Genomic DNA, 26,103 nt, shown 5'->3' with positions numbered 1-26,103 from the left:
ATTGCAATTATGAGCCGAAAACTTTCAATTTCCGCGTCGAGATTGCCGTCTAAATGCGGATGAATATAAAGCAAACAAAATACACACACACAAAAAGAATAACATGCGGTTGGCATGCACGTTGAGGAAAACCGGAATGATTGAGATTAATTCGCGGTTCTTTGTGTTATCTTCCGTTTGGGTTGTGCGTGGGGTTTTGCGGGTCGAAAATGGTCCATTCGAACAAGTGAAAATTGTATACGGATTGTTGATGACTATTGCCCCGCTGAGTTTTATATATTTCAAGCCTTTATATATTTCATTGGTCCCATGGTCCTCCAGTCCTTTAGCGACTTCCATACGTCGCCAACCCTCGGCGCTTGCAACCCGGGCGCGCGGGTAAATCCGCCTCAAAATCCAACAGGAAAATAAATAGCGACGGAGGCAAACATCTGAATTTTCCCTAAGTGTGTATTGCTGTACCGTTGCCCGAACCCATCCTGGCCTCGCCCGTGCGCATAGATCTTTGTTTCTTTGTTTGCTTTTGCACTTTGCTGAGATGTGACCTTTCGTCGCGTGGACAGAAAAAAATAGCAGCAGTTGCGCGCCTAAGGCGTGAATTTTTAAGTTTTATGGTGCGTAAAAGTTTCTCTATTTTGGCGATACATTCAAATCAAAGGCGAGGAACATGTGGGTTTCACCTGGAAATAAAAACGAAAAAAAAGTACTTCCGATTAATTATTTTAATTTTAAAATAAAAATTCCTATTGATAAAAGTAGTGTTTAAAAATTAAACAAAAGTTACAAATATGTAGCTGGATTTTAAGTGGTTTCGTTGTTGATTTTGTGATGTCCCAGTTGCAGTTTCGTTGTGCGTTGCGCAGCGAAATGCGATTTTCTTGCAGAGCGCGTCACACATATGGATCTCATGCACGTATTTACGATCCGCAGCGATATGGTGTTTGTTCTGGTGTCGGTTGTATCGTGAAAATTTATTGCGTCACATTTATTGTCATCAGCGTGACCACTAATGGTCGCCCGGAGTGCGGACCTATGTCCGACTGTATTTAGAAACTCATAAATCTCGCGACGCGCTCCTCCGCGCCACACCACGCCGCCCCCGGCGAGCCGCGCACTTGCCCGCCGCGATTGCGACTTCGCCGTGGCGAGTTTATGGCGCGAACTCTAGACGATGCGCCAACTAAACGATCCCGTGGCAAACGGAAAACTAGTCACGCAAGATAGCCGCCCCGCGTGCTGGCCTCCCGCGCACCGGCTGTGTTTATATTGTGGCGGCTGTTTGCCGTATTTCAATTAAAATTTGCATTGTTTTCCGATTGAAATATGTTCCAATTAAAAGCGACGGCGCGGACACTGGGTAATTAAAGCCGAAGAAGTCGAGCCCCATTGCCATAACCTGCAGCGGGCCGAAGAAAATGCATCGCTTTATCAGCACGTTTGAGTTTTACGCCGGCGAGCATCGAACTGTTTCCGTTTTTAGCGCGTCTTCGTTTGCGTCCGTATCGGACAATTCCGCAACATAAATTTGCATATTCCGGTGCTCCTTCTGTTCCTGCGTGCCGGCTCCGCGTCTTAGTCGACTTTTATTTTTATGAACTTTCCTCAACTCTTTATCTCCGCCTCTATCTTGATCTTTTATTGTTGCCATTAACTTCACTTCGAGAAATGTGAGGATTTCGTCGCCGGCTGATATTTTCTCGTTCGGAGTTAAGCTAAGTTGAAATCACTCGACTGAACGTATCTATCTGCACGTAGCCTAAGTAGATTGGGCGAATGTGTCCCGCCGCCCTCGGCAAGCGTCCCGTCATACCAGCTAGTGGCGGTTTGTTATTATTTCACGTTACTTTAGGTTCCGCTCGAACTAGCGTTCATCCCGTTGCGGCCCGCCGACAACACCGACAACCCCCTTTGCCCTTCTCGTCACTTCCCGACTTACGAACCGTCGAACTCTTCTGTTTGCGTTAGAGACACACTACACGATGCATGCCTTTTTAATCAGCTAAATATTTTGCAAGTACCCTAAAATGCCCTTCAAACAACGGCCTTTTTTAGAAAATTTGAAAACATGCTGCGGAAAACACCCTGTATCTCGCAAACTAATACACTTTTTTGAGTTTTTCACCACCATTTTATAGCTAAAGACATACAATACGATGCATGCCATTTTAATCCGCTAAACATTTTTGAAGTGCCCTAAACAGCCCTTCAAACAACGACCTTTTTTTGAAAATTTAAAAACATGCCGTGGAAAACACCCTGTATCTCGCAAACTAATACATTATTTTAAAGTTTTTCACAGCCAGTATTGTATAGTTTAAGAGACGCACTACACGATGCGTGTCTTTTTATCCCGCGAAACATTTTGGAAGTGTCCTAAAATGTCCTTCTAACAACGGCCTCTTTTGAACATTTTAAAAACATGCTGTGCAAAACACCCTGTATCTTGCAAACTAATAGACTTTTTTTGAAATTTTCACCGCCATTTTATAGTGTAAGAGACGCACTCCCCGATGCATGCTTTTGGGATTCGCTAAACATTTTGGAAGTGCCTTGAAATGCCCTTCAAACAACGCCTTTTTATGGAAAATTTGAAAACATGCTGTGGAAAACACCCTGTACCTCGCAAACTAATAAACTTTTTTTAAATTTTTTACCTCCATTTTATAGTTATAGAGATGCACTATACGATGCATGCCATTTTAATCCGCTAAACATTTTGGAAGTGCCTTAAAATGCTCTTCAAACAACGACCTTTTTTGGAAAATTTGAAAACATGCTGTGAAAAACTGTCGTGCTTATTTGTTGGCGCGAGGTGGTGTGCCGCGGCCGCAGCGCCAGTAGGTAAGACGTCGTACACCCCGTCGTACTTGCCGCCGTTGTCGGCGTTACCGCCACCACCACCCGGCAGCAACTTAATTACAAAATCATAAATCCAATTAGCGAGCGCGCGCGTTCGCCTCGGCCGGCTGCGTTTCGGCAGGCCGCGCTCTAGCCGCGCCGTTTAGCCAGCACGTACGGAGAACGGCGGCCCTCTCAGCCGCCCCCTAGCACCTCAACGTTTTCATTGCTCGCACAAGTTGGTATCTAACGTAAACACGACGCTACCTGGTGCAGAACGACTGACTACCGCACGTCTTCCAGTGGTTAACTTATTACACAAGCGACACGAGAGGGTGGATTTGAGCATGAGGGATTTTAACTACACCCTTTTGCACCTTGCGTCCGTGTAGTCACAGACCGGGCGTTATGCGAAACGCACTCGTGCATCTTATCGCACGCATCATCGCATGACAAAACATCGCTGTATTAAGTCTTGTGTTTCTGTTTATGTTCCTGCTCGTCAAGGAGGGTCGTCGCGTCTTGGCAAAGGGTTGGCGGGTCCGAGGTTTAGCGTGGGATTAGCAGAAATTACACTCTCTGATTGAAACAACAAATAATTAATATTTACGAGTCTACATCGGCGCCGCATTATTATTCACCTGAAGGCGCGCAGCGAATTGATTATCTCGCGCGCAGCCGGGCGAACGGCTACCTAAGAAAATAAGCAAGCAGCCGCGTGCCCCGACAAAGGGGTCGTAAACTAATTACTAATTACAATGGTGGTAGTCGTAAGTCTATTACTGGATCTCGGAGCGCAGATGAAGGCCATACATCTGATGAAAACTTCTTGCTCTTACGTGGCGCCGCTAACATCGTCGTATTGTTTTGCCATGCGCAGGCTTCACCCCCACAGCCGCCCACCGCCCGCCGCCCAACACGTACGGCCGCATGTAGCAGTCGTTTTTAATTACACGGAATATTATGTTCCGCGCGGCATCGCTTGTCAGTCTTTCTTATCATATTATGCGGGATGCAGCAGCGGCGGCAGCAAAATGAATGATATACGACCCGGCGGCGCTGGCGGAGGCGGCGGTCGTCGGTTAGTCCTGTTAGTCGCGTTAGCGCGCCACAACTAGCGCTAGTTTTTAATTTAATTCCGTTCGCGCAAAAGCGCGCGCGCGCGTCGGAGTGATTAACCTGCCTCGAGGCGCGTCCCGACTAATTCACCAGCGGAAACTTCAACCGCGACAACCCCAGCTAGGCCCCGTGTGCCTGAAATTCACTCGTTTAGCGTCGCGCGCGAAAATGATACGCTGATACGATGATGAACTTTGCGTAATACACCAACGCGGTGTTCCTTGAATGTTTTCGCCAAACACGCGCAGGGGGGGGCGAAACATGATGAGCGTTCGTAATCAAATCGTAAATTTTGGTTTGATCTATTACCGCTGCGTACAGCGGTGTGTTTATTGTATGGCCTGGCAAGCGATATATTGGGTGCTTTTACTGCCGGCGCACCGAGCGCTTTTACGTTAATGCCTCTGATAGCGTATCGAGCGGAATTGCACACGGGGTTAATATGCGTATGGTCAAGGTGTTGAGGCATCCGTAGAGCACACGACGCACGCACCTGCGCGTACTCCCAAATGATTTATGTCTAATTTGCGCCCCGCTGCGCTGGGTACGCAGCGATGTAACTCCCCGGCTGGAATATGCGAGATGATTTAGTCATAAAGCAGCAGAGATCAACCGCGCGCCCGCAGGGACGGATCCATTACCAACCGGCGGCGTAAATCCGCCACTGCCGCCTCCAAGAAATATGATGCGTGTGCGGTTCGTCAGCGGGCCGTAACCCAATTTGCTTAATTGTTCCGCGAGCGCCCCGGCGCAATTGCATCGCGCGCCAAACTAGATCAACGCTGATCAACCCCGAACTTAAGTAAATTACACATTCGCTAATTGTTATGCCCCATTACTTGGGCGTTATCTTTGCGCTGCCGCAAGATCAATTCGATTAACCAATAACGTCAGACGCGCGCGCCGTTTAAATATTGAACGCTGGCGTGGCTGCTGCCGCCGCTGGTAAAGCGCAGAAAGCGGCGAAGAATATTTATGAGCGAGCGTATGAGCGATTAAGAATCAGTGCGGGCGCGTGGCGAGTCGGCGATGGCGTTGGCGAGTGTCGGGTAATATAGATAGGAGCGGCGAAGCTGTAAATCATCGAAATCGGATAAAGATTTACTGATGCGATGCGCGATCCCGCCCGATGATAACTGCTAACTGGCGAATTGCTACTCCGCTTTCGTCTGCCGCCTGCCGCCTGCTGGCTGCCGCGCGTGTGATGATATATCGCAACACAGCGGCAGGAATAGGAATAAGTGCGGGCTAGGTGGGAATGTGCAAAGACGCGTCGAAACCGAGGTATCAAAAAGAAGGAAAGGGTTGCTGCCGACGCGCCCCCCATCTACGCGCCTCAGTTGCTTAGGGAGCGTCTTCCGCTTTCCTGCGCTCCCGGATTGTGTGAGGATGTATCCGTGGGCAAAGGGGATGGATAAATGATACAACCGACCGGTCAGAATACAAATGGCTAGTTTATTTCTTTTTATCATCATCTTTTGTCTTGTTTTCCTTCGGAGCGTGATGCGCACGTTTTTTGATATTTGTTACGCCAGCGCCGTAGCCGTGGCCGTAATTTTTAGTTGTTTATTTTTTATTAAGAAGATGATTTACACTAGACTACCTTTCCTTCATTTTTATTGCGTACTGTCAACATTTCAACAGTTATGATAAGTTTCAATGGGCTTGAGTGAAAACCAATGAGGGTGGTCGGGGGGGTGGTTCCAAAATTACTTATTGAGACCTGCAGCCCTAACTTATTCTCTTGTCGCATTCATCCGGCGACAACGAAAGCAGAATATACGACCACGGCAATAAGAATATTACTCCCCTATGATCATATTTTCAACACTTTCGTTGGGCGGAGTTGGACGCGCGACGTGCCGCTCACAAAACTCGTAGAAAACTCGTCGCTCGGCGAGAGGTTTTCATTCATCTTTTAGCAGATTACCGCTGAGTTACGTTTGCTCCCGCTCGACTTTGCCAACTCGGCATTGCGATGCAGAACTCCCAGTTGGTAAAGTTTTCCGAGCGCGAGTCCTCTCGGCTCGCGTGACGTTCAAAAATGTATTTCGTTTTTCCTCGCGACCCGCCTATTGCGCGCGACTTTTACTTATTGTGCGCAATTCCGCTGCATGTGTCGCACACGCGGAATAAGCATTTCGCGAACGTCGGCGTAAGTATAATTTCGGCCATTATTCATATTTTTCAAATTTTTCATCGCCCGGCGGAAAACTCGCGAGCATCGCAAAGATTGCCGCCGCGCGTGGATCGCGCAAATTTTCTCCCGCGCGCAAATCTTTCTTGTCAACCAAGGCGCGCGCCGCGCGCCCTCAGGGATCGGGCGACGGACTTGTTTAATTTCGGCAATTTGCACGTAGCGCCGAACGAGTCGCGAGAGAGCGTCGAATCACCTTACGAACACACGCACGACTGGCATCAGTAACCAGCCGGCCGGAGAGCGGCCCAGCGCACGGAGCGCGCCGCTTATTTATTGCCGAACATTATTCATACTGTAGGCGCGTTTTAAAGCTCGTTCCGCGGAAGACGCGCGCGCGACCGTAACGGTAACTAAGCGCGCGCGAAAGCAAAGGACTAAAGATTTAACAACACGTCGTCGTCGTCGCGTCGCCGGCGCGCAGGATGTTACATGCACGCGTTGTTTCGCGCTTCGTCCGTGAGATTTCCGCGTTTCTTCCACGTTGGAGACGTGCAAAAAGCCGCTTCCGACACCACCCGGACCTCTTGGCCATGTTCGACGCGACCTGCTCGCGCGGGGGGGAGGGGAGGGGAAGACAAATTGCTGGCGCAAATTTGCGAATTTGCCTTCATTTGCAAATCGGGCAACAAATAAGCGGCGCCTTAAAAATGAAACGGCGTGTCTTCGCCGTCCTTTAACCGTGTAACAGTAATGCCACCCCTGGTCCCCAATTATTTCACGTCGTCTTTGCGCCTTATCACGCGCCCGAATTAATTGCCGCTTTGTATGACACGCGCCGCAACAAAAATCGGGCGCGTAAAAAGCGCGCAAAAACAAATAAAATTATGTTGCGGCCACTCGAGCGCTGGCGGGCGGGATAACTGCCGGACAAGCAGCGGCTTAGTGCCGTACTCTCGCGGGCGCGCAACAAGCACAAAAGTCGTGTGATGAAGTGATGAATTAATTCAACCCTTTTGCACTCGCTGCTGACTCTCGAAGCTCTACGTCGACGGCGCTCATTACGCACCCAGGCAACAACACACACACACATGCTCTCTTCGGCGGCGGCGGCTACCTGGCGCAATTAAAAGCGCGCAATCGCCGGCAGTATCGAACTTGCTTCTCGCGCAAAACTTAAATTAATTATGGCAGCCGCGACGAAAGTCGGCGCGCAACGTGAGGGCTCTTCGGCGCGCGCCCACCCGAACATTAAATCTTTCCGTTAAAGTCTCTCGCCGGATTTAAGTTTTATGCATTATGTAGCGGGCCTTAATCCTGTCCTGAGTGGAAGCGGCAGGCGGGGCCGCTGCCGGTTTTTGCCGGCGAGCGCCGCTTTAGTTTTAGTTTTCACTCCAACTCTAACTCTATTTCGCGTTTGCATACAGTGTGTTGCAAAGCAGCCGCTTGGCGGCGCATTGCGATTCTGCACACGGTGCACTTTCGGGCGGTGTTTTGGTGTTTCCTGTTGCTAATGCGTGCAGGTTGTAATTTCGGGGCCGAGTTTACCATGCGAGCGCACTCTAACGTATTGCTGGCACACGTACGCAAGCGCAAGTCGACTCGAGTACGAATTACTATCTGGTAGTCGCTGGCTATTACGCGCCGCTTTCAAATTTCCCAAAGGAGCGGACCTCACGGCTCGTGCACCCAATGTGTCTCGGTGTTTCTTTTTTGCGTCCGCGCGCGCTGCACACAAAGCGGGCGCGCATTTATTTCTTCGTTTTACTTGTGTCGTTTTTATGGCTTTCATTGCCTTTCTCTTTAAATTACCACGCGCGTATTTTTTCCGCTCTAGTCTCGGACAAACGCATTTTTGCGCACACACGTCGCCAAGATTCACTTGCGCTGCTTCATTTGTGTTCGCATGCAAAATGCACGCGCGGGTTGCGGCCCGCCGGATGTTGCTGTTAATATTTCAATTGGCAAATTGCATGTCCGATTGCAATTGGATCGCAAACAAAGCGAAAAAAAGTGCGAGCGGAGGAAAAGAGCAACCGGGAAGCGTAAATGGGACGAATTGAAAAGTTCTCAATAAAGTTGCGAAGAGCGGCACGCCGCGGACGGGCGATTGCCGTGCGCAAAAAAGCGCACCGTTACCGTTACATAGTAGCGTGCGCGTTTCGGCGGCGGCGTGGCGGCAGCATAATTTATAAAGGAAACAAGTGTTGCAACCGTTGAGTAGACTGGTAGTACATTTCGGCAAACATGTTGTTGAAACAATGCGCGCATGCAGCAGCAGCGCGCTCGCGTAAATGTCAAACCGGTACGCTGTGCCATTTTCGCGACCGAAAATTCACCGGCCAAAACCAGCTGCTAATAAATATTGTCCGCAAATGCACCCTATTGCGATTCCAATTTGTAACCAACAAAGAAACGAAATTATTTTAACAAGAATTTTCGCCAGCGTTCGCCCGGCTAAACACTTTCACGCGCGCGCGCTTTACGTACTGCAAGGATCAGATAATTTTATATCCGATTGAGAATGAAAATCATTTTTTACAGCAGTCGCCGTTACGTTTACTGCCGGTCGGGCAAAGCGGACGCGCAGATTACATACGGAAAATACGAAATCAGCAGAACTCGCGTTATATTCGCTCGCAGATTACGCCCGAATTCGAGATGTAATTGTATGCAGTTCCTCGAGTTTTACAGTGCGCCGGAAATAAAATTACGAACATTTTCGCTAATGTGTTTGACCGTTGAGCACAAAAAAAAAACGGACACTGCGTAAAACCCTTGCACTGCAGTGTCAACATTTGCGCGCACTTGTAAACTGTTTATGCACAATGGAGACGCGTGTTACATGTAATATGCAATGCAGGTGAGTGTACGACTCGCCGAGACCTGCCCGCTGAATGCAGTCAATCAGTGGATCGATCGGCGCGATCAATCAATTGATTTCGGTCCAATCAATTCGCGTCCCGCCTGAAATCAGCTCAATGTGCAATCGCGCTGCCGACGTCGGGGCTCGAACTTCCATTTCTCTGATCGTCCTTCATGTTCACTATGTTGTACACACATTATTTGATGCCAGCACCATCACACGGCCCACAATTTCGTCCGGGGACGTATTAATTACGATCGATCAGATAATAAAACTTCATTCCTCCTTTCATTAGCTGTAATTCTTAACTTTTCTTATTTGTAGAAATTCTAAGTTTATATCAACACGTGATAAGTTTAGTCACTTATGTATATCAATAGAGCCTCCTTCATCGACGGTAATTGTACGCGCTCTATCCTCGTATTCCCGTATTTGCGTTTGCTTTCGTGCTTAGTTCGAGCGCAATTTAATATGCAATACGTTGCTGTTGTTTAGCACGAGAGCGCCCACCGCAAGTTGTAGCAATTGCGCAGAATGTCAATGTTTCGCTAGATGCTCGGAATCTTCAAGAGATGGTAAGGAAGCGCGAAGAAGGCATACAAGTGTACCACTCAGGCGCAAGGTGAAGATGTTTGCAGTGGATGAAGTCGATGTTTTGTTTGCGCATGTGTTATGTGCGTTGCACTTCATTTCGTGCCGGCGTTTTCGAACGTTTCAATACGCGCCCGCCGCTTGCGGCTATTGTCGGGGATGCGCAAACATGCGGAAACGGTGTACCCGCTTCATATCGCGGTAAAGAAAATGTGGAGCGCATACTCCACCAGCACACGGCAAACACCGCAAGACGCACGACGAGGCGAAAAGAACTTTTCAAGTGGGACCTTGTACTCTATAAAATTATAAACGTATAATGTGCATACTTAATAATGTCGCGCAGCCGAAAACCGCCAAACTTGAATTCCAACTTCGCTCTACTTCGCGAAATTACACGCGGTAAGCGAGAGTTTAAAATCCGCGGAGTACAAAATTGCTAAACTACGATATGACGGGCGAACTAATCAACTTGCTCATTAACAAGTTGCATAACTATTCGCGCCGGCCCTCGAAATGAATACTCGAAACGAACGAGTGCGGAAAAGGTGCGCGCACGTAATTAAACAAAGTTTGCATTAATTAATTATCGTGTATAGTAATGCAAGCACTCAACTTGTGCGTTGATTACAATCGTCGTGGTCGTCTTTTCGGCGGCGCCGGCGACGACAGCAAATCGTTCCGCCTTCACAGCTGGATATGAAAATGCGCGATTGTAGACGGGTGTTTTCCATCGTCCTACCATATATTTGCTATTTGTGCAAGTCAACTCAATTCGCTACATCCAGCGTGCAAATTCCACTCTAAGTCTACAGGATCGCACAGAAATCAAGTCTTGTGCTGCGCGGCACGGCAGGTTTAAAAGTTTTATTGTTCCACTTTACGCTGAGACGGCGCAGGATTAATATCCGTCGGTTTTCGAGCGCGCATCACGGATGCATGCGGTTAAATAATTCAATTGGTCATCGAACGAGGTGCCCCGTGCGAAATACACTTTATCCGAAACGGCACGGAGCTGCAACCCGGCGCACCTCCACCCAACGCTATCAGTTCTCATCCGCCCTCCGCGCCCTGCCGCGCGCGTTTCACGTTTTCATCTTGTTTTCTATTACAATTCGCTCTTTTTTACTGTATTTTATTCCACGTGTCGAGAGTCGCCGGGCGACTAAGCTGACTGGCGTTTGCAAAAAGGTGGGTCGGGTCGACTGTAACACTCGAGCAAACCGAATCCGACTGTGCTGCGCGAAATTGTCTGCACAATATTTCATTCGATTTCCGTTCGCATTCCGCTGGTTCTTATCTGCGCGCGAGCGTATTTCTATTTTTATTCATACGCCATCTCACCATTACCGCGTTGTTCTTCGCGTCGGCATCATCCGCGCGCCCACCGCAGAAGACACCTCGCCGCCGCCTTATTTTTGCTCGTGTGCGCGCCTCCTTCAGGTTTCTGTTTCATTTCATATTTGCGAACGCGTTTATGCATTTCCCATTCGCCGCGCGCGCATCTCTATTTGTATGCAGCGTGCATTACGTCGCGTCGCGACGCGCTTCAACGTTGCATATCTTTCTATTGTTACCTTAGCCAGCGCGCCACCGACGAAATATATTGCGCGATATTCATATTCGCATTCGCGTTCGTATATCGAGTTTCAATTTTTACGAGGGCGAGTGGAGGAGCACAAGTGCGTCCGCAGCGCCAGCGACACAGTATTGTATTGTATGGTATTGAAAAATGATGAAGCTTTTTTTTCGTCGCCAACTTCACGTTCTTGTGTTTTTATTAATTTTTCAAGCGTCCGATCAAAACGGTTACAAACTGCTGCGCATCAACCATCACGATAAACAATCATTTCAAATTCCCTCTACAACACTCTCTTCAAACATTCAGGAAAATATCTTCGCGCAGAACTTCATATAGCTAGTGTAAACAATGTAGTTGATGGTAATGTTGATGTTGACGTTGCTGCAGCGAAGACGCGCCGCGGCGGCACATGTGCGCGGCGTGAATTTAGGATAATTTGTTTGAAGTAATAAGTGCGGTTTCCTTTCGTGTAGAAGCATGCACTAGAGCCGCCGTTACCGACGCCGTCGCCGCTGAATTTAAATATGCTCTTGAAGTAAGTAACTAGGTTAAGCTTTTAGTCCTGCGTCCTGCGTCCTCGCGGCCAATCGGCGCTGACGCAGTCGGTATAACTAACGAAGGCATGAAAGGAATCACAAACTATCCGGTGCGCAAATACTCAATACGGCATGCAATCGTAATCAGTTGGAAGTTGGAACGAGTGTGTCCGCGCACTTGAAAAGTCACTCGACGGGTCATTATCCGCCGGCGCACAATAACGGCAAACGCATACTCGTAAATGCGGAAAAGTTGCGCGCGCGACACATACGGTTAAATAAATACGAGCGGTGCCGGCGGGCGGGCGTTAATGCCGCCGTTAGTGCGGCATTGGCTTTTCACCATCCGGGCTCAGCGATAATCAAATACGACCATCGCCGGCCGAAAATAGTCACTGACACGCCGCTGCTGGAAGCCCCGGGAGCGGTGGGAGCGGCTGGGAACTCACCTAATGGTGCTGCTAGTTGGCTCCCAGCGCCAGCGAGATAGTACGGTCGCATCGGCGCGGCTAGTTAGAAAATGGGAAATGAAAGGACCGGAAACTCGCTTCGTCGACTGAAGAACTGAAGAGTTTAAAAGCCGAGCGACTCCGCGCGCCGCCGGATTTCCATAATAAATAAAACGCGCCGCGTCGACTATTGCGTCGCAAGGATCTACGTCAGCGGTTAAACTAATAAATTAACTTTCGCGCGGTATTAATTGTGGCCGAATCGGGCCGCGAATTTGCCAAATAACTTAAAAGAACTTATTCAATCGGTGCGGCGGTGCGCCTGACATTTTTCCGTGCTAGTTAAATTCAAATCAGGGGCTCATACTTTTTGCAACTAACGAGAATGGCAATTAATTGCCGATGCAAATAGAAAATTGAAAGAGCAATAAAAGTCCGAGGAAAAAGCGCGCAACCCAACGCGATTAGAAAAAGGAAAAATTACACAGTCAGCCCGCATCCATTTGCATTTATTTGCAGCGATTTGCGCATTTGCATTTCCTACTCGGTTTGTCTCAGACAAGAAAGGTTCCGCTTCTTATTTGTAACTAGTCGAGCAGTAATAGCTTTTAATATTTCTTTTCACGTTCACGTCCGCGTTTGCAAAAGCTTCGATTCTTGCCGCTTTGAAGTTTTTTTTCTATTGCGAAAATTTTTGAATTTGAAAGTTTTAGTTTATGTCGAAATGCTGGATGCGGGCACCTGCAAACATCACTCGCAGTTTGTTGCTGCGTGCTGCGCTCATCCCTGCCGGGTCCTGGTTCTTTTGTCCGCCGCTGCAAAGACGCGCAGGTTGCAATCGGGCGGGCATAACCCGGAGACGGCAGCGGCCCTCGGCGGATGGGAAATCGTCGTGACAGGAATACAAACATCTAATTACCAAACAAACCAGTCGAGGCGACACGCGCGCGCCGCCCGCGACGTCGCCAGCCTCATACCGCCGTTTTATTCTATTGCATTCGCCTCCGGACGCCGCTGCTAATGCCGCCGCCCGCGTGTGTATTCCCTTATCCTTTCATTATCGTGCGCCTCGGTGCGGTATGCAAGCGATGCCGCTAACCTTTTCCCGACCCTTCGAACCACCGACTCTCTTAGCGCTCGTTTTAATGCAATTAGCATTAGTGCAAATAGATAGAAGCTATTTGTCTCCAGTGTTTCTTTTGCGCACTCACGAGCGCGCTTTTTTTACGATTTTTACGCGAACGCGCGCGCGCGCGCTATCAAGCGATGTTTGCATTTATTTTTGTCGTCTTCTTATTGCCGGCGCGTCGCACGCTTTATTGCATGCTACATTACATTACGTACTTTACGCTTTAGGCTGACATTTGTCCTGTTATCTTTTTGTTGCTCTGGCAACACCGTGCTAATTAGAAAGTACACTGTTTCGAGTCGTGCAGCGCTTAAAAACGGACTTCGGGCTAGCTCCACTAAAATATATACAACGAGTTCAAGTGCTCAAATAATACCACAGTTTATTTTATTTGTAACTTTTTCAGAAAAAAATTATTTTAATTATTTAACGTTTTGCAAAACTTTTACCGGAATTTAATAAAAATTGATTGTAATATCTCAATTAATCTGTGCAACTCGTATGTTTTTACCAAAAAGTGTCAAATGTTTGCTAATTTGTTTCGCTGTAATGCTTGCTGAAAAAAATCAAATTGGTCACGTTTTTTGGCCGGGTGTTATTCAAATCAAACTTTAAAATTCGCATGGCGACTGAATATTAATGGCTTCCTGAGCATCCCGCTAAAAATTATTAACGAATACAGCGCGTGCATTATAAGAAGTGAATGCCAAACGTTAAAATGTTAAACGTCTGAACGTCGCGCGCGGCTAATGTCGGTTTCGGTTTTTCTGCTCGGTTTAATTCCGAAGAGGGGCGCGTTTCACATTTTCCAAAGCGCTCGCCCGTGCCGGCCGCGCGCACGCTGCCTCCGCCGCCCGACGCTCGACGCTCGCCCGTCACGGCGACAAACGACGAAAATGTTGTCCGTGCAAACATCATTAGCCCGAAAGCAATAAATTTGCTTTCTCCTCATCCGTCATCGTTTTTTCGCATACAATTTTTTCGCTGCTGCTCGTGCCATTCTTCTTTTTGCGCCAACATCTACATTTGCGCCCGCCGCCGCTGGTACACCACCAATACCATGCTGCTAATCTACCGCACGCGCACACGCGCCCACGGACATCTCACACGCATAAGGTATTTATAAGATTCGCTATCTGCGTTTTGGGCTTTTTGTCATTTTTCTTGCGTCTCGCGCGCGATTTTTTTGCAACTTTTTATATTTTCCATGCATTTTACATTCCTGCCAGTCGCTAAGATTGTGTGGCTGCGCATCGTTGCGGCTCCGATTTCAGATTTCCAGATTGCGGTTGCGTTACTCCGTCGTTTTTGTGCGGAATTTTGATTTCGTTTATATTTCTCGCAATCCGAAGGTATTGTGCGCTTTTTACGTCGAGTTCTTCTAGCGTCTGGCGTGAGATTACAAGACGACGCAAATTTGTTTGACCATTACGCGGTCCATTTGGAATTTTTTTGCGCCGAGGCTTTTAATTCAAGTTTCTTGCTCCAATTGCTTTTACATTTCGGGGAAATTCGTTCGTTGCGAAGCGTACATTGTCCGCTAAGCGCTGTTTAACGCGAATATAAATGAACTGTCGCGTCGATACAGGCGCAACTTAGTCAAAAGGTGGTTTCCGCTCGCCGGCAATTCAAAAGTCGGCCAGCGTGCAAACCAGGCCATCGCATGCCGCCTCCGAAGTCGAGCTCGAGCGCGCACTGCAGTTGCGGTCGCCATTGGACGATTGAGAGATTGGGACACTTTGCCGGATAAACTGAATCTAAAGATAAAGTCAAAGATAACGATACCGATAAATGAGAGCGAACGGAGCAGGAGGGCCATGGGGCTGGCGGGAGGCGGCCGTGTGGTTTGGGCGAGAGTGGCTACAATTCAAGCCGGCGTCGGACGTATATCTGCGCCGGGGCCGAGTGAACGCCGAGTCGGAAAAACGAGCCATCCGAAAGCGGCCGGCGGCGGAAGAGCGCGATGGAGATACGACGGCGGCGGACTCCTTGACTCATTTACATTGCGGTTAATGACGCTTGAAACTACATTCATATATACTGCCGACTGCGCCCGGCCGAGCCGAGGCAGCGACTTATGCCGCTCTCTCGGCCGCCCCCCCGCTGCCGCACACATGTGCGCCACCTCCGAAACTCCAGCGGCGACGACTGCGGGACTTTAGAGGTTGCCGAAATCAACTACAGACCGCAGACATCCAGACATCAACTGGCTGCGGAGTGGTGTTTGCGCCAGTGGAAGGCAAAGCACTACATCTTTCGCTCGTTATCTTCTTATTTGCGTCATCCAAGTTATTTGCGCTTTCGTACGCTTTCATCCGCATTCATATTCCACATTCGGTGCTCGCCGAGCGTTATTTATTCACGGCGCAATGCGATTCTTCGAAATACCGCTTCTTTGTGTTGTGCTGCTGCAGCAATGCGTTCAGATTTCACAAAAATTAATTTACGATTTGAGCGATTTACTCAACAAACGATACACCAATCTATTTCCAGGTACGCATTGTAAAAATCCGTTTTGTGCGCTTTTAGCTGCGCGCATCTCAATTGAAATATGTCTAACTTACTTGAGTTGCCAATTGGAAATGGCGTGCTCATTGTAAAGAGGTCCTTTTCATGTCGCGCGCATACACACACCAGCAGCGTGTTGTGAGTTCTATTCGGTGCGTTTCAACTAAATTTACCTATTAGTTTGCTTGCAGTTGCAAGAGGAAGGCGCTTTGACTCCACGTTGGCAGAACTCTCTGCTAAAAGGCGGATTTGCGGTGCAATTTGCTTGCTTGCGCAAATAGATTTTGGTAAAAATCGGGCAACATTTACTCTTTACTGGAAGAGCGCTGCAAGGTGCAGGCCACGATTGCACTCGCCCTTTGCCGCCGCCACCCCCTGGAAGCGTTGTTTTTGATATGCGCCTGTTTGTTCGTGCGCTTTTTCACATTTATCTCCGTGCACAATTGTAAATTTCTTCATAAAGAATTCCGCTTGCCGCGAGGAAGAATGGCGAGCGGCGCGAGAACGTCTTTATGCTATCCGCCGCCGCCGCCGCCGTACCTGCACCGTCGCGCCCATATCTCTCTCCGCCTGCCTATTTAAATATTTACAAATGTAAGTGCTCTCTCTACTCTTGCAAGTAAATAAAATACCTCAGATACGATCTTATAGACAAGTCTAGTTGCCTTTGGGCGCAGCTACATACACACCCACCCACACACACACACATCAGCAGACATAAGGAGCTTCCACGCGTTGGTAAACGTTGGGTTTTTCGCTGTGTATGCCGTACTGAGTGGTTTTGTTTTTGCGCGGTGGATCCGCTGTGTGCGTGCGGGTATAAGTTGGAAAATAGGAAAAAGCGAGGAACGTCGTAAAGAATTTAATTTCGCCGCCAGGAGGACAACCACTACCGAGGACGCACCTTTCCGCCGGTGTCGAACCTAATCCGGGTGGCCATCTCAAAGCATTCACAACACCTAGCGGCACGTTAAACGCGCTTCTGGCACCCGCCGCTTTCAACATACATAAGTAACACCTTCGCGGTGGTCCTGAGGAAAATATTCGGTCATTACGTCGGATCCCGTCGATTGCTTAACATTTTCTGCAATGCTGCACCTTATTTCGCTTTCTTTTGCAGGGCGTACATGCGTTGTCCTCGCTACGGTTTTTACGTGATTATCTCGGCGTCGTGTTAAGCCCGCGTTCGTGTTTTAAGTTCATTCGAGTTCGTTATATTGCTTTTCATAATTTTCCGCAAGATATTTCAGAAGATATACAACGTTGAAAAAATGGGTTTTCACCAAAAATATAATTATGAAAAAATTTCTACAACGGAACAAAGAAACATCAAAATATTTGTAATTATTTATTTTTGTCGCACTTCAATTCACATCCGTGTTATTTGCTTTCATATTTTATAAGAAACACGTTGCAGGTAAGAAAAGTCAAGTCGGGCGCAGCGAAAATAATAAACCGGCGGAACTAATAAGAGCACACAATGCACTCGCCGGTGAAAAATTCAGCGCAATGCTGCCCGCCAGCTACCGAAACGGAGATGGATAGAAAAACGTCTATATCAGCCTCAGGACGCGAGGCGCGCGTCGCTGAATAAAATATGAAAAGCGAGAACATGCGTCGCACAGCCGTGCGCCGCCCTGATGGCGGCGGGCACAGTCCTCCCGAAAAGTCATAAAACATTTTGTAAAAATTTCGCACTTTTGTGTTGCTGCGTGCCGAAAATTTACTTAGATATTTCGCGCGTGTTTGCATCGCGTTCGGCCGGCTTGCCTTCTCTCTGTCGGTCCGTCGGCCGCGCCGAGACTCGTAAGTCAGCAAAGACGTGCTGTAGTCGTAAATCACTTATTAAATAAATTAAATAAGAACAACACGTCTTCGCATCGCGCGACTGTAATAACAACCGACTGCATGTAGGGACACTGGGGGATGCCAAGCTACGCGCCTCTGCATTTCGAGTGTTATATTGTCAAAATAATAATTTATTTCGCAACAAAAATGACCAGTTATTTTTTTACACATTTATAATGAAAAAGGAAACTGAATGTAAAACCTCAAGAAAACATTTTTAGCTTCTCAGGATGACTTTTTCAAAATTTTCTTAATTGAGGTTAAATTTTCACTAAAATTTTCAACCAAAAATTTTGAGCAGGTCCTCGGGTTCAATAAAATTTATTTTTGTCAAATAACAAAATCGAATTTACTTTATAATAGAGTATTAAGTATCTAGGTGCTGCGCATGAGATTTATTATGGTTTTGTGCTGCATTGTAAGCAAATGCGCAGGCGCAAGCTCCGCCCCGTGACTAAAGTACTTAAATAAACATACAAACAATTTTAACCCTCGATTTACAACATACAAGTATATAATTCCAGTAAGTGGGTGAGAATCGAATGTGTTGATGTTGTGTTTTGGTTTTATATTTGCTGTAGCTTGTAAAAGCGTGTATCCAATTGAAGAAGGTGCTAGAAGAGGCTACGGTTACAATCAAACACAGGTTACAACGATTCGCATTAGGTTTTGGGTTTTTCACATTCCGGGCGCGGTGTTGTTCATCTCTTTCGGCTCACGTCTGCTCCCATCGCGCGCTCGCCCGCCGTTTCATTTTGATAATTCCGCACGCGTGCCACGTACAACGCTTTATAACGTTTTCCTTGGAGCTGGATAGGATCTGGACATGATCTGTGCTTTTTCTCAATTTTTTTCCAATCGTGTTTTGTTTTGTCTAGCGCCTTCGTTGGCTCGTTTTACACTGGCGATTCATTTGGGGGATGCGGGTGCTTTGGCTTGTTGTCGTTGATTTCTATCGCCGCCACCTCGGCTCGTTTGCGATCGCGCCCGCACGAACACCCGCCGCGATACATAATTTATTTGCCGTTTGCGCACATTTTTGGGGCGGTGCACGCGCGCGCTCGGCTCATTTGCCAACTACTTTTATTATCCCATTGCGAGGCTTTAAGAAGTTCGTTTCATTATGTTACTTCATTTATGCTTTCGCACTCCGGCATTCGGGGGCTTCCCACCTCGTTTCGGAAACTTTTAACTACGCTGCGAACGCGAACAATGCGACGACGCCTCGCCACGGCCGCCGGAAGCCGCCGACCGCCGCCCCCCGTCCGCCTTCCGTCTTCCGTTCGCAATTTTAAATCTTCTTATTTTATCTGGTCGGTTGTTTTGCTGGCGTTTTTTTTGCGCATTCTTTCGCCGCCGGCTTCCTGACTCCTGTCGTTTACGTCTGGTAACTTTCAATTTGATATTTGGCATTGCTCGCCGCGATTCGGGCTCGGTTTCGGTCTTGGGCTGGAAACGTTTTTCCCTTGCTGTTTCCCCATTTCCGCCAGCGTCGTCTTTGCTTCCCGGCCGCCTCTCTCGCGACAGGAGTGCGGGCGAGAGTTTTTAAAGTGGCGTGATTTCGACGCTCGCCGGCTTTAAAAGTTTCCGGTTTGGACGTTCCCGTCTCGATAATAAAGGTGGAAGTTGAAATATACATTAATGAAGTAAAAAAAAAACCTTTTGCTTTCTCACGCGCCCCATGGACGTCCCGATCCGCACTTTTGCAATTCTTTACTTCATTACTTTCGTCCGCCTCGCGCGCTGAGACAATCTTTGCTGTTTGTGGCGACCGCGACTTCATCCATTTACATGTCCGCCCTTGGTTAGCAATCTTGCGTTCTGCTGCGTGTGCAATCTGCCGTGCATACCCGTTTGCCTCGTGGGAATACGTCTACGTCAAACTTTGCCCCCCACGACACGCAGCGATACACGTCGAAAAGTTTCGCCCCTCGTCGAAGGACGTTCGGGTCCCGCAGGGCGCGACTCGCGAACAAACGCAAACGAACGCAATAACGCACGCAGCTCATCTCGATATCATTCAATTTGTTTTGCCGCATCGTGAACTGTCAGCAAAGTCGACTCATGCATATATATGTAATCGGCGAGCTCACCGCCCAAGGCCGCGCTGTATCCATATAGACACAGATGGAGCGAAACACGGAACCTGTAAACCTGAGAACCTCTTTTTCACCGCCACCGCCGCGGCCGCCCGTTTGCCCCCAGTCGTTCTTTCACATTTCAAAATAGCAGGTCTCCGACGTCGTAAATATTAATTAATATACTCGGCTACTAAATTATTTTACGATCCGCTGGGATGTCGGAATGCCGAGCGGCGGAACGGCGGGCAAGGGATGAAGGACGCAATGTACTCGCATGTTCATGTTACACCCGAGTCGAGAGCAACATTAGCGCGAAGCCAACATTTGGGCGGGCTGGGAGCAAACGCCGGTGGGTTTCTGTTTAACGGCGGAGGTCCTTTGCGTTGGAGGAGCGAGCGGACACGCCGAACGAGGTAAATGTACGATGGGACAAATTAAAAAGTTTGCTCGTTCGCTCGCGCCGCTCGCCATCGTTACGCCGGCGCGCCAAGGGAGCGGCGAGATTTTTTTTTGCTTGTTTACTTATTTACTTTGCGGGCGGCATCGACGCCTACAGGACCGCACTTGGCGCAATTTCCAGCACAAAGTCGTGCGGAAGCGCGCGGAAAAACCGTCAAGTGTTTACTTTTCACCAGCCAGCACTGCGTGTTGGTACTTTTCAACGCCAAACCGCAACTGCCCTTCGTTTAATGTTGTTTGGCCGCCGATTTGCTGCCCCCGCATGTTGTCCTTTTGCCCTCGAACGGCACTCGCCGTTTGCTGTTGCTTCGGATTTAACTTTTTAACATACAAATTTAAATGTCAATTTAAAGTTTTCGTTCAAAATAACATCAAATTCGTTGCAACTTTTTCCAGTCCCCGAATGTAACTTTCTGGTCGAAAATATACGAGTGCCAGAGCATAATCCTACGCTCGCAAAATATACTACAATTAATTAAGCAAATAAATGATGGCCGGGTGGATTTAAAAGTTGATGAAGTCGGTCGGCAACTGAATTAATGCGCGGAAATGGACAATGCCCGGCTGTGGGCAACTCGTCGCAAAATCAAAAGCGGCTCCTTCATGCACTTACACGTGACGCCCCGCGGATGGGCAAGAAAAGTAAAAGCCGAAACGACAACAAAACATGTCAAAACAGCGGCGGATGCGAAAAAGCAAGCCGAAGGGTTTTGTGCGGACGCGGTGAGCGTGTAATACAACTGACGGCACCTCGTCCTGTTGTCCTGCAGATACAAACGGAATAAATGCGAACAACTTTCTGCGTCTGCCGTCGTCGTCGGGGCACACTTTTAATGCCTAATTAAGTAACGCTTAATATTTCATTACTAGTTGACTTTTTCCCGCTTTGTGTTTTTAGCATTTTTATACTCGGCCACGCACAGGAAGTTGCTTTTAATTATGCACGCACCACCACGGAATGCATACAAAGTTGGGAGTGACTCACGGCGTGCATACAAATGAACGCCAAAGGATTGAATAACAACCACACGCCGAAACAGCACGAGAGACGAATAAAAACTCCTCGGCAAGCGGAAACAATCGGAAGAAATCAGAAACAATAAAAACGAAACTATTAAAGTTAAATCTAAACCTGAAACAAAGTTTGCAGTTCATTCACTTTCCTCGCGCTGTCTCTGCGCGCCGTGTTTTTGTCGCATGTTTGCGTCTTTTTATTGTTGCCGACTTGGTTTCTTTCGCCGATCCGCGCACGGGCTTTGTTCGCCTCGTCTTTGTTGCTGTTTTGTTTTTGTTTTGCAATGGGTTATATCAATTCCGGGAAAGTTCGGCCAATCTCTCTATAGTCTTTCGCTTTATTCCGGTTCGGTTTGTTCTTCTTGTCGTCGCTCCTGTGGGACATTAAACACGCTACGCTCTCGATTATTCATTTTCTTTTGTTTCGACCCTGCCAGCCGCAGCAGCAAAGGGATGAAACAGTTTGATAAGTGGTGTGCACACACTGCGTATGTGCAGTATGCATTTGCAAGGTTTCATTTCAAAGAAATCTTGTTTTTTTTAATTGCTGCATTTGTCTCTTGACTTTTCTGAAAGTATAGGTCAATGTATTACTTTCGGTAAAAAAATATTTTAAAACAGACAAATATTTTGATTTTTAGACACAAAATGTTGTACTATATGCCTTGGCCTACGGCCGTGATTAAAGTATTTTTGTCACGGGCTTTAGGCACGGGGTGGAACTTGAGATACACCAAAATTCTCAAGTATTGTACGTGGGTCCCTTTTTATAACTTTTTTTTAATAATTGGGGTAATACAACATTAACTCCTTGAAGTAGTACTTGAATGTTGTTTGAAGTTAACCCTCTTTTGGTAATTAAAGCGGCGTGCATTGGGCTGATATCAACATAACTTTTCAATGCACAAAATTTCCGGCTGCATTTTTTTCGGTAATTGAAAAGCAAGTGTTGGTACGCCGCGCACAAATAGTCAACTTTGTTGATATGAAGTTGTGTACTGTGTCAACTTTCTCATTTACTACCCGCCGCTTCTCGCACCGCTTCAAAACCTAATTAGCCCGCCAAATATTTATTTAATTATCTATAAGGTATTCCATATAAATTAGTTCATTAGCGTGTATCTTGCGCTGCCAACACAGTGGAAGCTTTTTTTTCTGCTGTAGCAGCAATGTTTAATTTGATTTTTGATCCGGCGCAAGTGGTCTTTTTAAAGCTATCTTCTGGCGGTGAAGTTTCGTGACGTACGAAATCAATTAGCTTCGGAATCACGTCCGCGCGCGCGGGCGCTCCGCTTTAGTTTTCGATCTCAAGCGTTAGTTTCGCGTTTCGGCTATTAAGCTTCAATCAACTTGCCAGCGGTGCCGGCCCCGCGCGGCGTTGTTTCGAGACCCGCTACCCCTCGGCGGCAGTGGTGGTGCCGGCGCCGCGTTACTTACACTTAGCTGACGAGAGCATACCAGCAGCATTTCCTTGCCGGTGGCGGGTGATATCACCACGCGCAGCAAGATCGTGTTCGCCGCCCCCCTGCATCTTGCTTTCTGTTGTTGCCACACAAGCAAGTTGTTGTGGGCCACTCGCGCGCTGCGGGCCGTTTGCGGCGCTCCCGCTAACCGTGTTACTAACAATGCTAATGCACACAACTAGCTATTAGTAACTACTGCCACTGCCGCCACCGACAACGAAGACGAAGACGACTCCGCGTATCAGCGGCTGCGGCGGCCGACCGAACAACAAAATCGCGTTACCAGCGCCGCCGATGTTACCGGCGTTGTCGGCTGTGTTGGCTGGGCGGACGAACTTTAATTAAATAGAAAATCACTGAACAAGACGACAAGACGCGCGCACAAAACCCCTCCGACACGACGCCGCCGCCGAAGGAATTAGGCGGGCCGGGGCCGCAAAAGTAATACCCGGACGCCCGGCCCCGGCCCAACTCGCAAGACATTGACTAAGCGGCGGCGGGCATCGCTCACGCGATCTTCATGCTCGCCCTGACATTCCGGATAATTTGCATCTAATCGCTTCTGACTTAGTGGCCTTACTGTGTTCTTACTGTACTTCAGTGTCTTAACGTCGCCGAAAAATTGCCGAATTAAACTTGGCGCAAGTACAATTTCCGAATTTGGAAAGTTGGACGCATTACCGCCGATCAGAAGTCAACGATTCAGTCGTGGCCGCAAACTGCAACAACACAATTTTGCGTAATTACGAGAGAGTGACGACGTAAGTCGGCAAATCGCCGCGAGCTCTTTCTGATTACTTGACCAACTCGACTCGTCTAATTCGCTCCGCCAACTTCGCGCCACGCCGCCGCTGTAATCAAGTGCTAAAACGTTACGGCGCTCCCGAGATGCAAAATTGATTCGAAATTTGCGAGTGGAATTTAAACAATTATCGCGAAATTGCTGCAACCAAATTGCATAATATCGCCGAATGCCGACCAACATTAAACGTGCATAACGCCGCAAAGTTATTGCTCCATTTGTGGAAGCAACTCGATTAGTTAACGCGCGGTCAAGCGGCGGCTCGTCCACCAGATTTCGGCCTTCTTCTCAGGACGCGGCCAACCGGCTAATTGATTACGGGGGCGTGCCGCGATGCAAAGTTGTTTAATTTCCTCCTCCCGCATCCCTCTCGCGGCGTGTGCGCGCGAAATCCATTTCGGGCCACTTCGTTTCCAGCATCTTCCCATCTTTGATATGGCCGGGCGGGTTGGCGCTGAGCTGAAGTGTGGATGTGGATGCGGGAGCGGCATGAAATGATTAAATTACCCGCTCGCGGATTTACCGATTTCGAGCGTAGGTAGTAATAGCTCGTATTCGATCGGCTGCGCTGCGGCGGGCGCTCGCGTTGCTTTCATCAGAGAGTAGGTACACACACTCCCGGCTGAACGTCGACGGCGGCGCCAATTTTCGAGCGCTGCTGACGACCTCTTCGCCATGCATGCACACAGCGAAGTCGGGCGAGCGAGCGGGGAATATTTCGTCGATTTCGCATTAAACTTTCGGTTTGCTTAACAGCGATCGACCGAAAATTGCATGATTTACATCGCCGGCTTAAAGTGCACTTTGATTAGGCGCATTTTGCGCATCGTATTCATTCAATTTATATTATAATGAGTTCGTGAGTACATAAAACAAATTAATCACTCCATGCACTTAATCGTTGTCTTCTGTTCAGTTCTTCTTGGGTACAACGGCGAGAATCCTGCATGGAGCGCCGGTTCCTTCCAATATCTTCATTGGCATGGCATAAATTACGAATCTGTCGTTGTATGTAGCCAAGTCAGCTGGTATGTGGACGTTTTCGATACCGAAAATGTTTGCTTTCGATAAAATTCGATGTGCGTCGAAAGTCTTCGACTTGCCTGGATCTAGACTGGCAGTGTCCACGCCAACGCCGGCAATTTTTCGTTCAACGAGCAGCTTGGCCGCCTCCAGGCTCAGTCCCGGAAAGGACAAACTCAACTCGCTCTCGTTGTCGGTTTTCTGCACGTTGTAATATTCAGCAGTGCCGTAATGTCGGCCCCAATTAAATCGAATTAGCAATATCGAATCGGCCGGTAAGCGTCCGCCCTCCCCAAAAAGTTTCTTCTCAAACTGTTGAATGTGTCGAGGTTGAAGCATTGTGTCGGCCGTCGTTGCGCCGTCCCCGAGCACCTCAACGTCAAGGACGTAGCCCTTGTTGATTAGTTTCGAAACGGGTACGTCGGCGACTTTCCAACCGTCGCGGTTGAAATGATACGGAGCGTCGAAATGTGTCCCACCGTGTTCACCCATGCAAAAATCATTGGATGCATACCTTAAAGCGAAGCAATTTTTTAATTAAATACATATACAAGCAAAAATTCTAAAATTTACAAACCAGTTGGCTGATTCGTCGGATTGTGCGATAATTTTAATGAATTTAAAAGCCAAAGCATTTGGCCAGTGGGGTGTAGAGTTGTCATAATGAAAACTTAAGTCAAACACAGCTTCATTGAAGCTTTGATAGTCTCCCAAAGCTGCGCAAATTACACTCAACAAAACACTAACTTCGCGTAACATTTTCCAAACCGCAGATGATCCGCATGCAACTAACTTTGTTCGGTGTTGCTGGATGCAGGTTCCTACATTGCGGCCGCTACGATAATCGCTCATTATCGCGTGTGGAAAGGTCAAATAAAGTGTTGCGAGTGGTTCGAGGTTATAAATAACTCCATTTCAACACTGGCGTCGACGTGCAATGTGCGTACACAATTCTAAAAATTTTATTAGGTCCGCCCTCTGTTGGCATCCGCGTATGTATGTGTGTGTGGAATTTTTTGTTTTTATTCGCGGCCTTATTGCGAGAGCCCAAGCGCGCGCTGGAATGGGCTGAATTTTATGCGTTTTACATAGCTCATTCACGCCGCGGTCTATTATTCACCGTACACATAATTCGGTGCCAAAAATTTCGCACACACAAAAATGCCCCTGTAGCCGCCGGCACTAAACTAGACCAATAACAAGCCCTAAATTTGGGCGCGCTCGAAAGTCGCGTGCACTGTGTGCATGCGGCGTCGTCGGCGGTCTGCTGCGGCGGCGGTCGGCGGCGCGCTGGTGCGGCCGGAGAGTTTAAAATGTATGCGGACATTAAATATTTAATACAGATGCATGGCCCTTGCATGAATATATTGCCGGTTTGGTTCGTTGCTTCGCTCGCCCTTTTCTCCGCGTTTTGGCGTGGACTCGGCCAGAATCGGACTTTGAGAGGCACATCGAACAGATCTCCAGAGTCTTAAATACATGCCCCACAATATTACACAATTCTTGTAAGAAATGGCGTTTTTTCAAATAGATTTTCACTTTTATTTTGCGGCTGATTTTGGGCAAGTACGATTCTGTGCAGTCGTCGCTTGGTGGCTACCAGTGGTGTACGCGCTGTAGTTTGGATAACTGGAAATATTTCTTTCTTTGCCGCCGGT

The 26,103-nt window shown here is 48.1% G+C and overlaps 1 protein-coding gene across 1 annotated transcript; it reads right to left on the bottom strand.

The window, feature by feature from the left end:
• Positions 1–24,239: 24,239 nt before the first annotated feature.
• On the bottom strand, positions 24,240–25,287 carry LOC135792169 (kynurenine formamidase-like). Its single transcript, XM_065302787.1, has 2 exons — positions 25,023–25,287; positions 24,240–24,959 (listed from the first exon to the last, which is right to left on the bottom strand). Exons 1-2 carry the CDS (start codon positions 25,202–25,204, stop codon positions 24,335–24,337), a joined length of 807 nt encoding a protein of 268 aa, XP_065158859.1. The 5' UTR covers positions 25,205–25,287; the 3' UTR covers positions 24,240–24,334.
• Positions 25,288–26,103: the final 816 nt, after the last annotated feature.

This window comes from Atheta coriaria, unplaced genomic scaffold, assembly GCF_025399875.1.
Source record: "Atheta coriaria isolate IRGN ID8LTWV9N9 unplaced genomic scaffold, Caltech_Dcor_3.1 hic_scaffold_1_pilon, whole genome shotgun sequence".
Classification (NCBI taxonomy): Eukaryota; Metazoa; Arthropoda; class Insecta; order Coleoptera; family Staphylinidae; genus Dalotia; species Dalotia coriaria.
The sequence above is the reverse complement of the archived record's forward strand: the minus strand, read 5'-3'. Positions and strand labels throughout refer to the sequence as shown.

What these genes read in the sequence shown, in the direction of transcription:
- LOC135792169 (XM_065302787.1), bottom strand. Translation starts at nt 25,204, where the DNA reads ATGTTACGCGAAGTTAGTGTTTTGTTGAGTGTAATTTGCGCAGCTTTG. An exon ending in TCCGACGAATCAGCCAACTG is followed by an intron (nt 24,960 to 25,022) that starts GTTTGTAAATTT and finishes CTTCGCTTTAAG; the next exon opens with GTATGCATCCAATGATTTTT.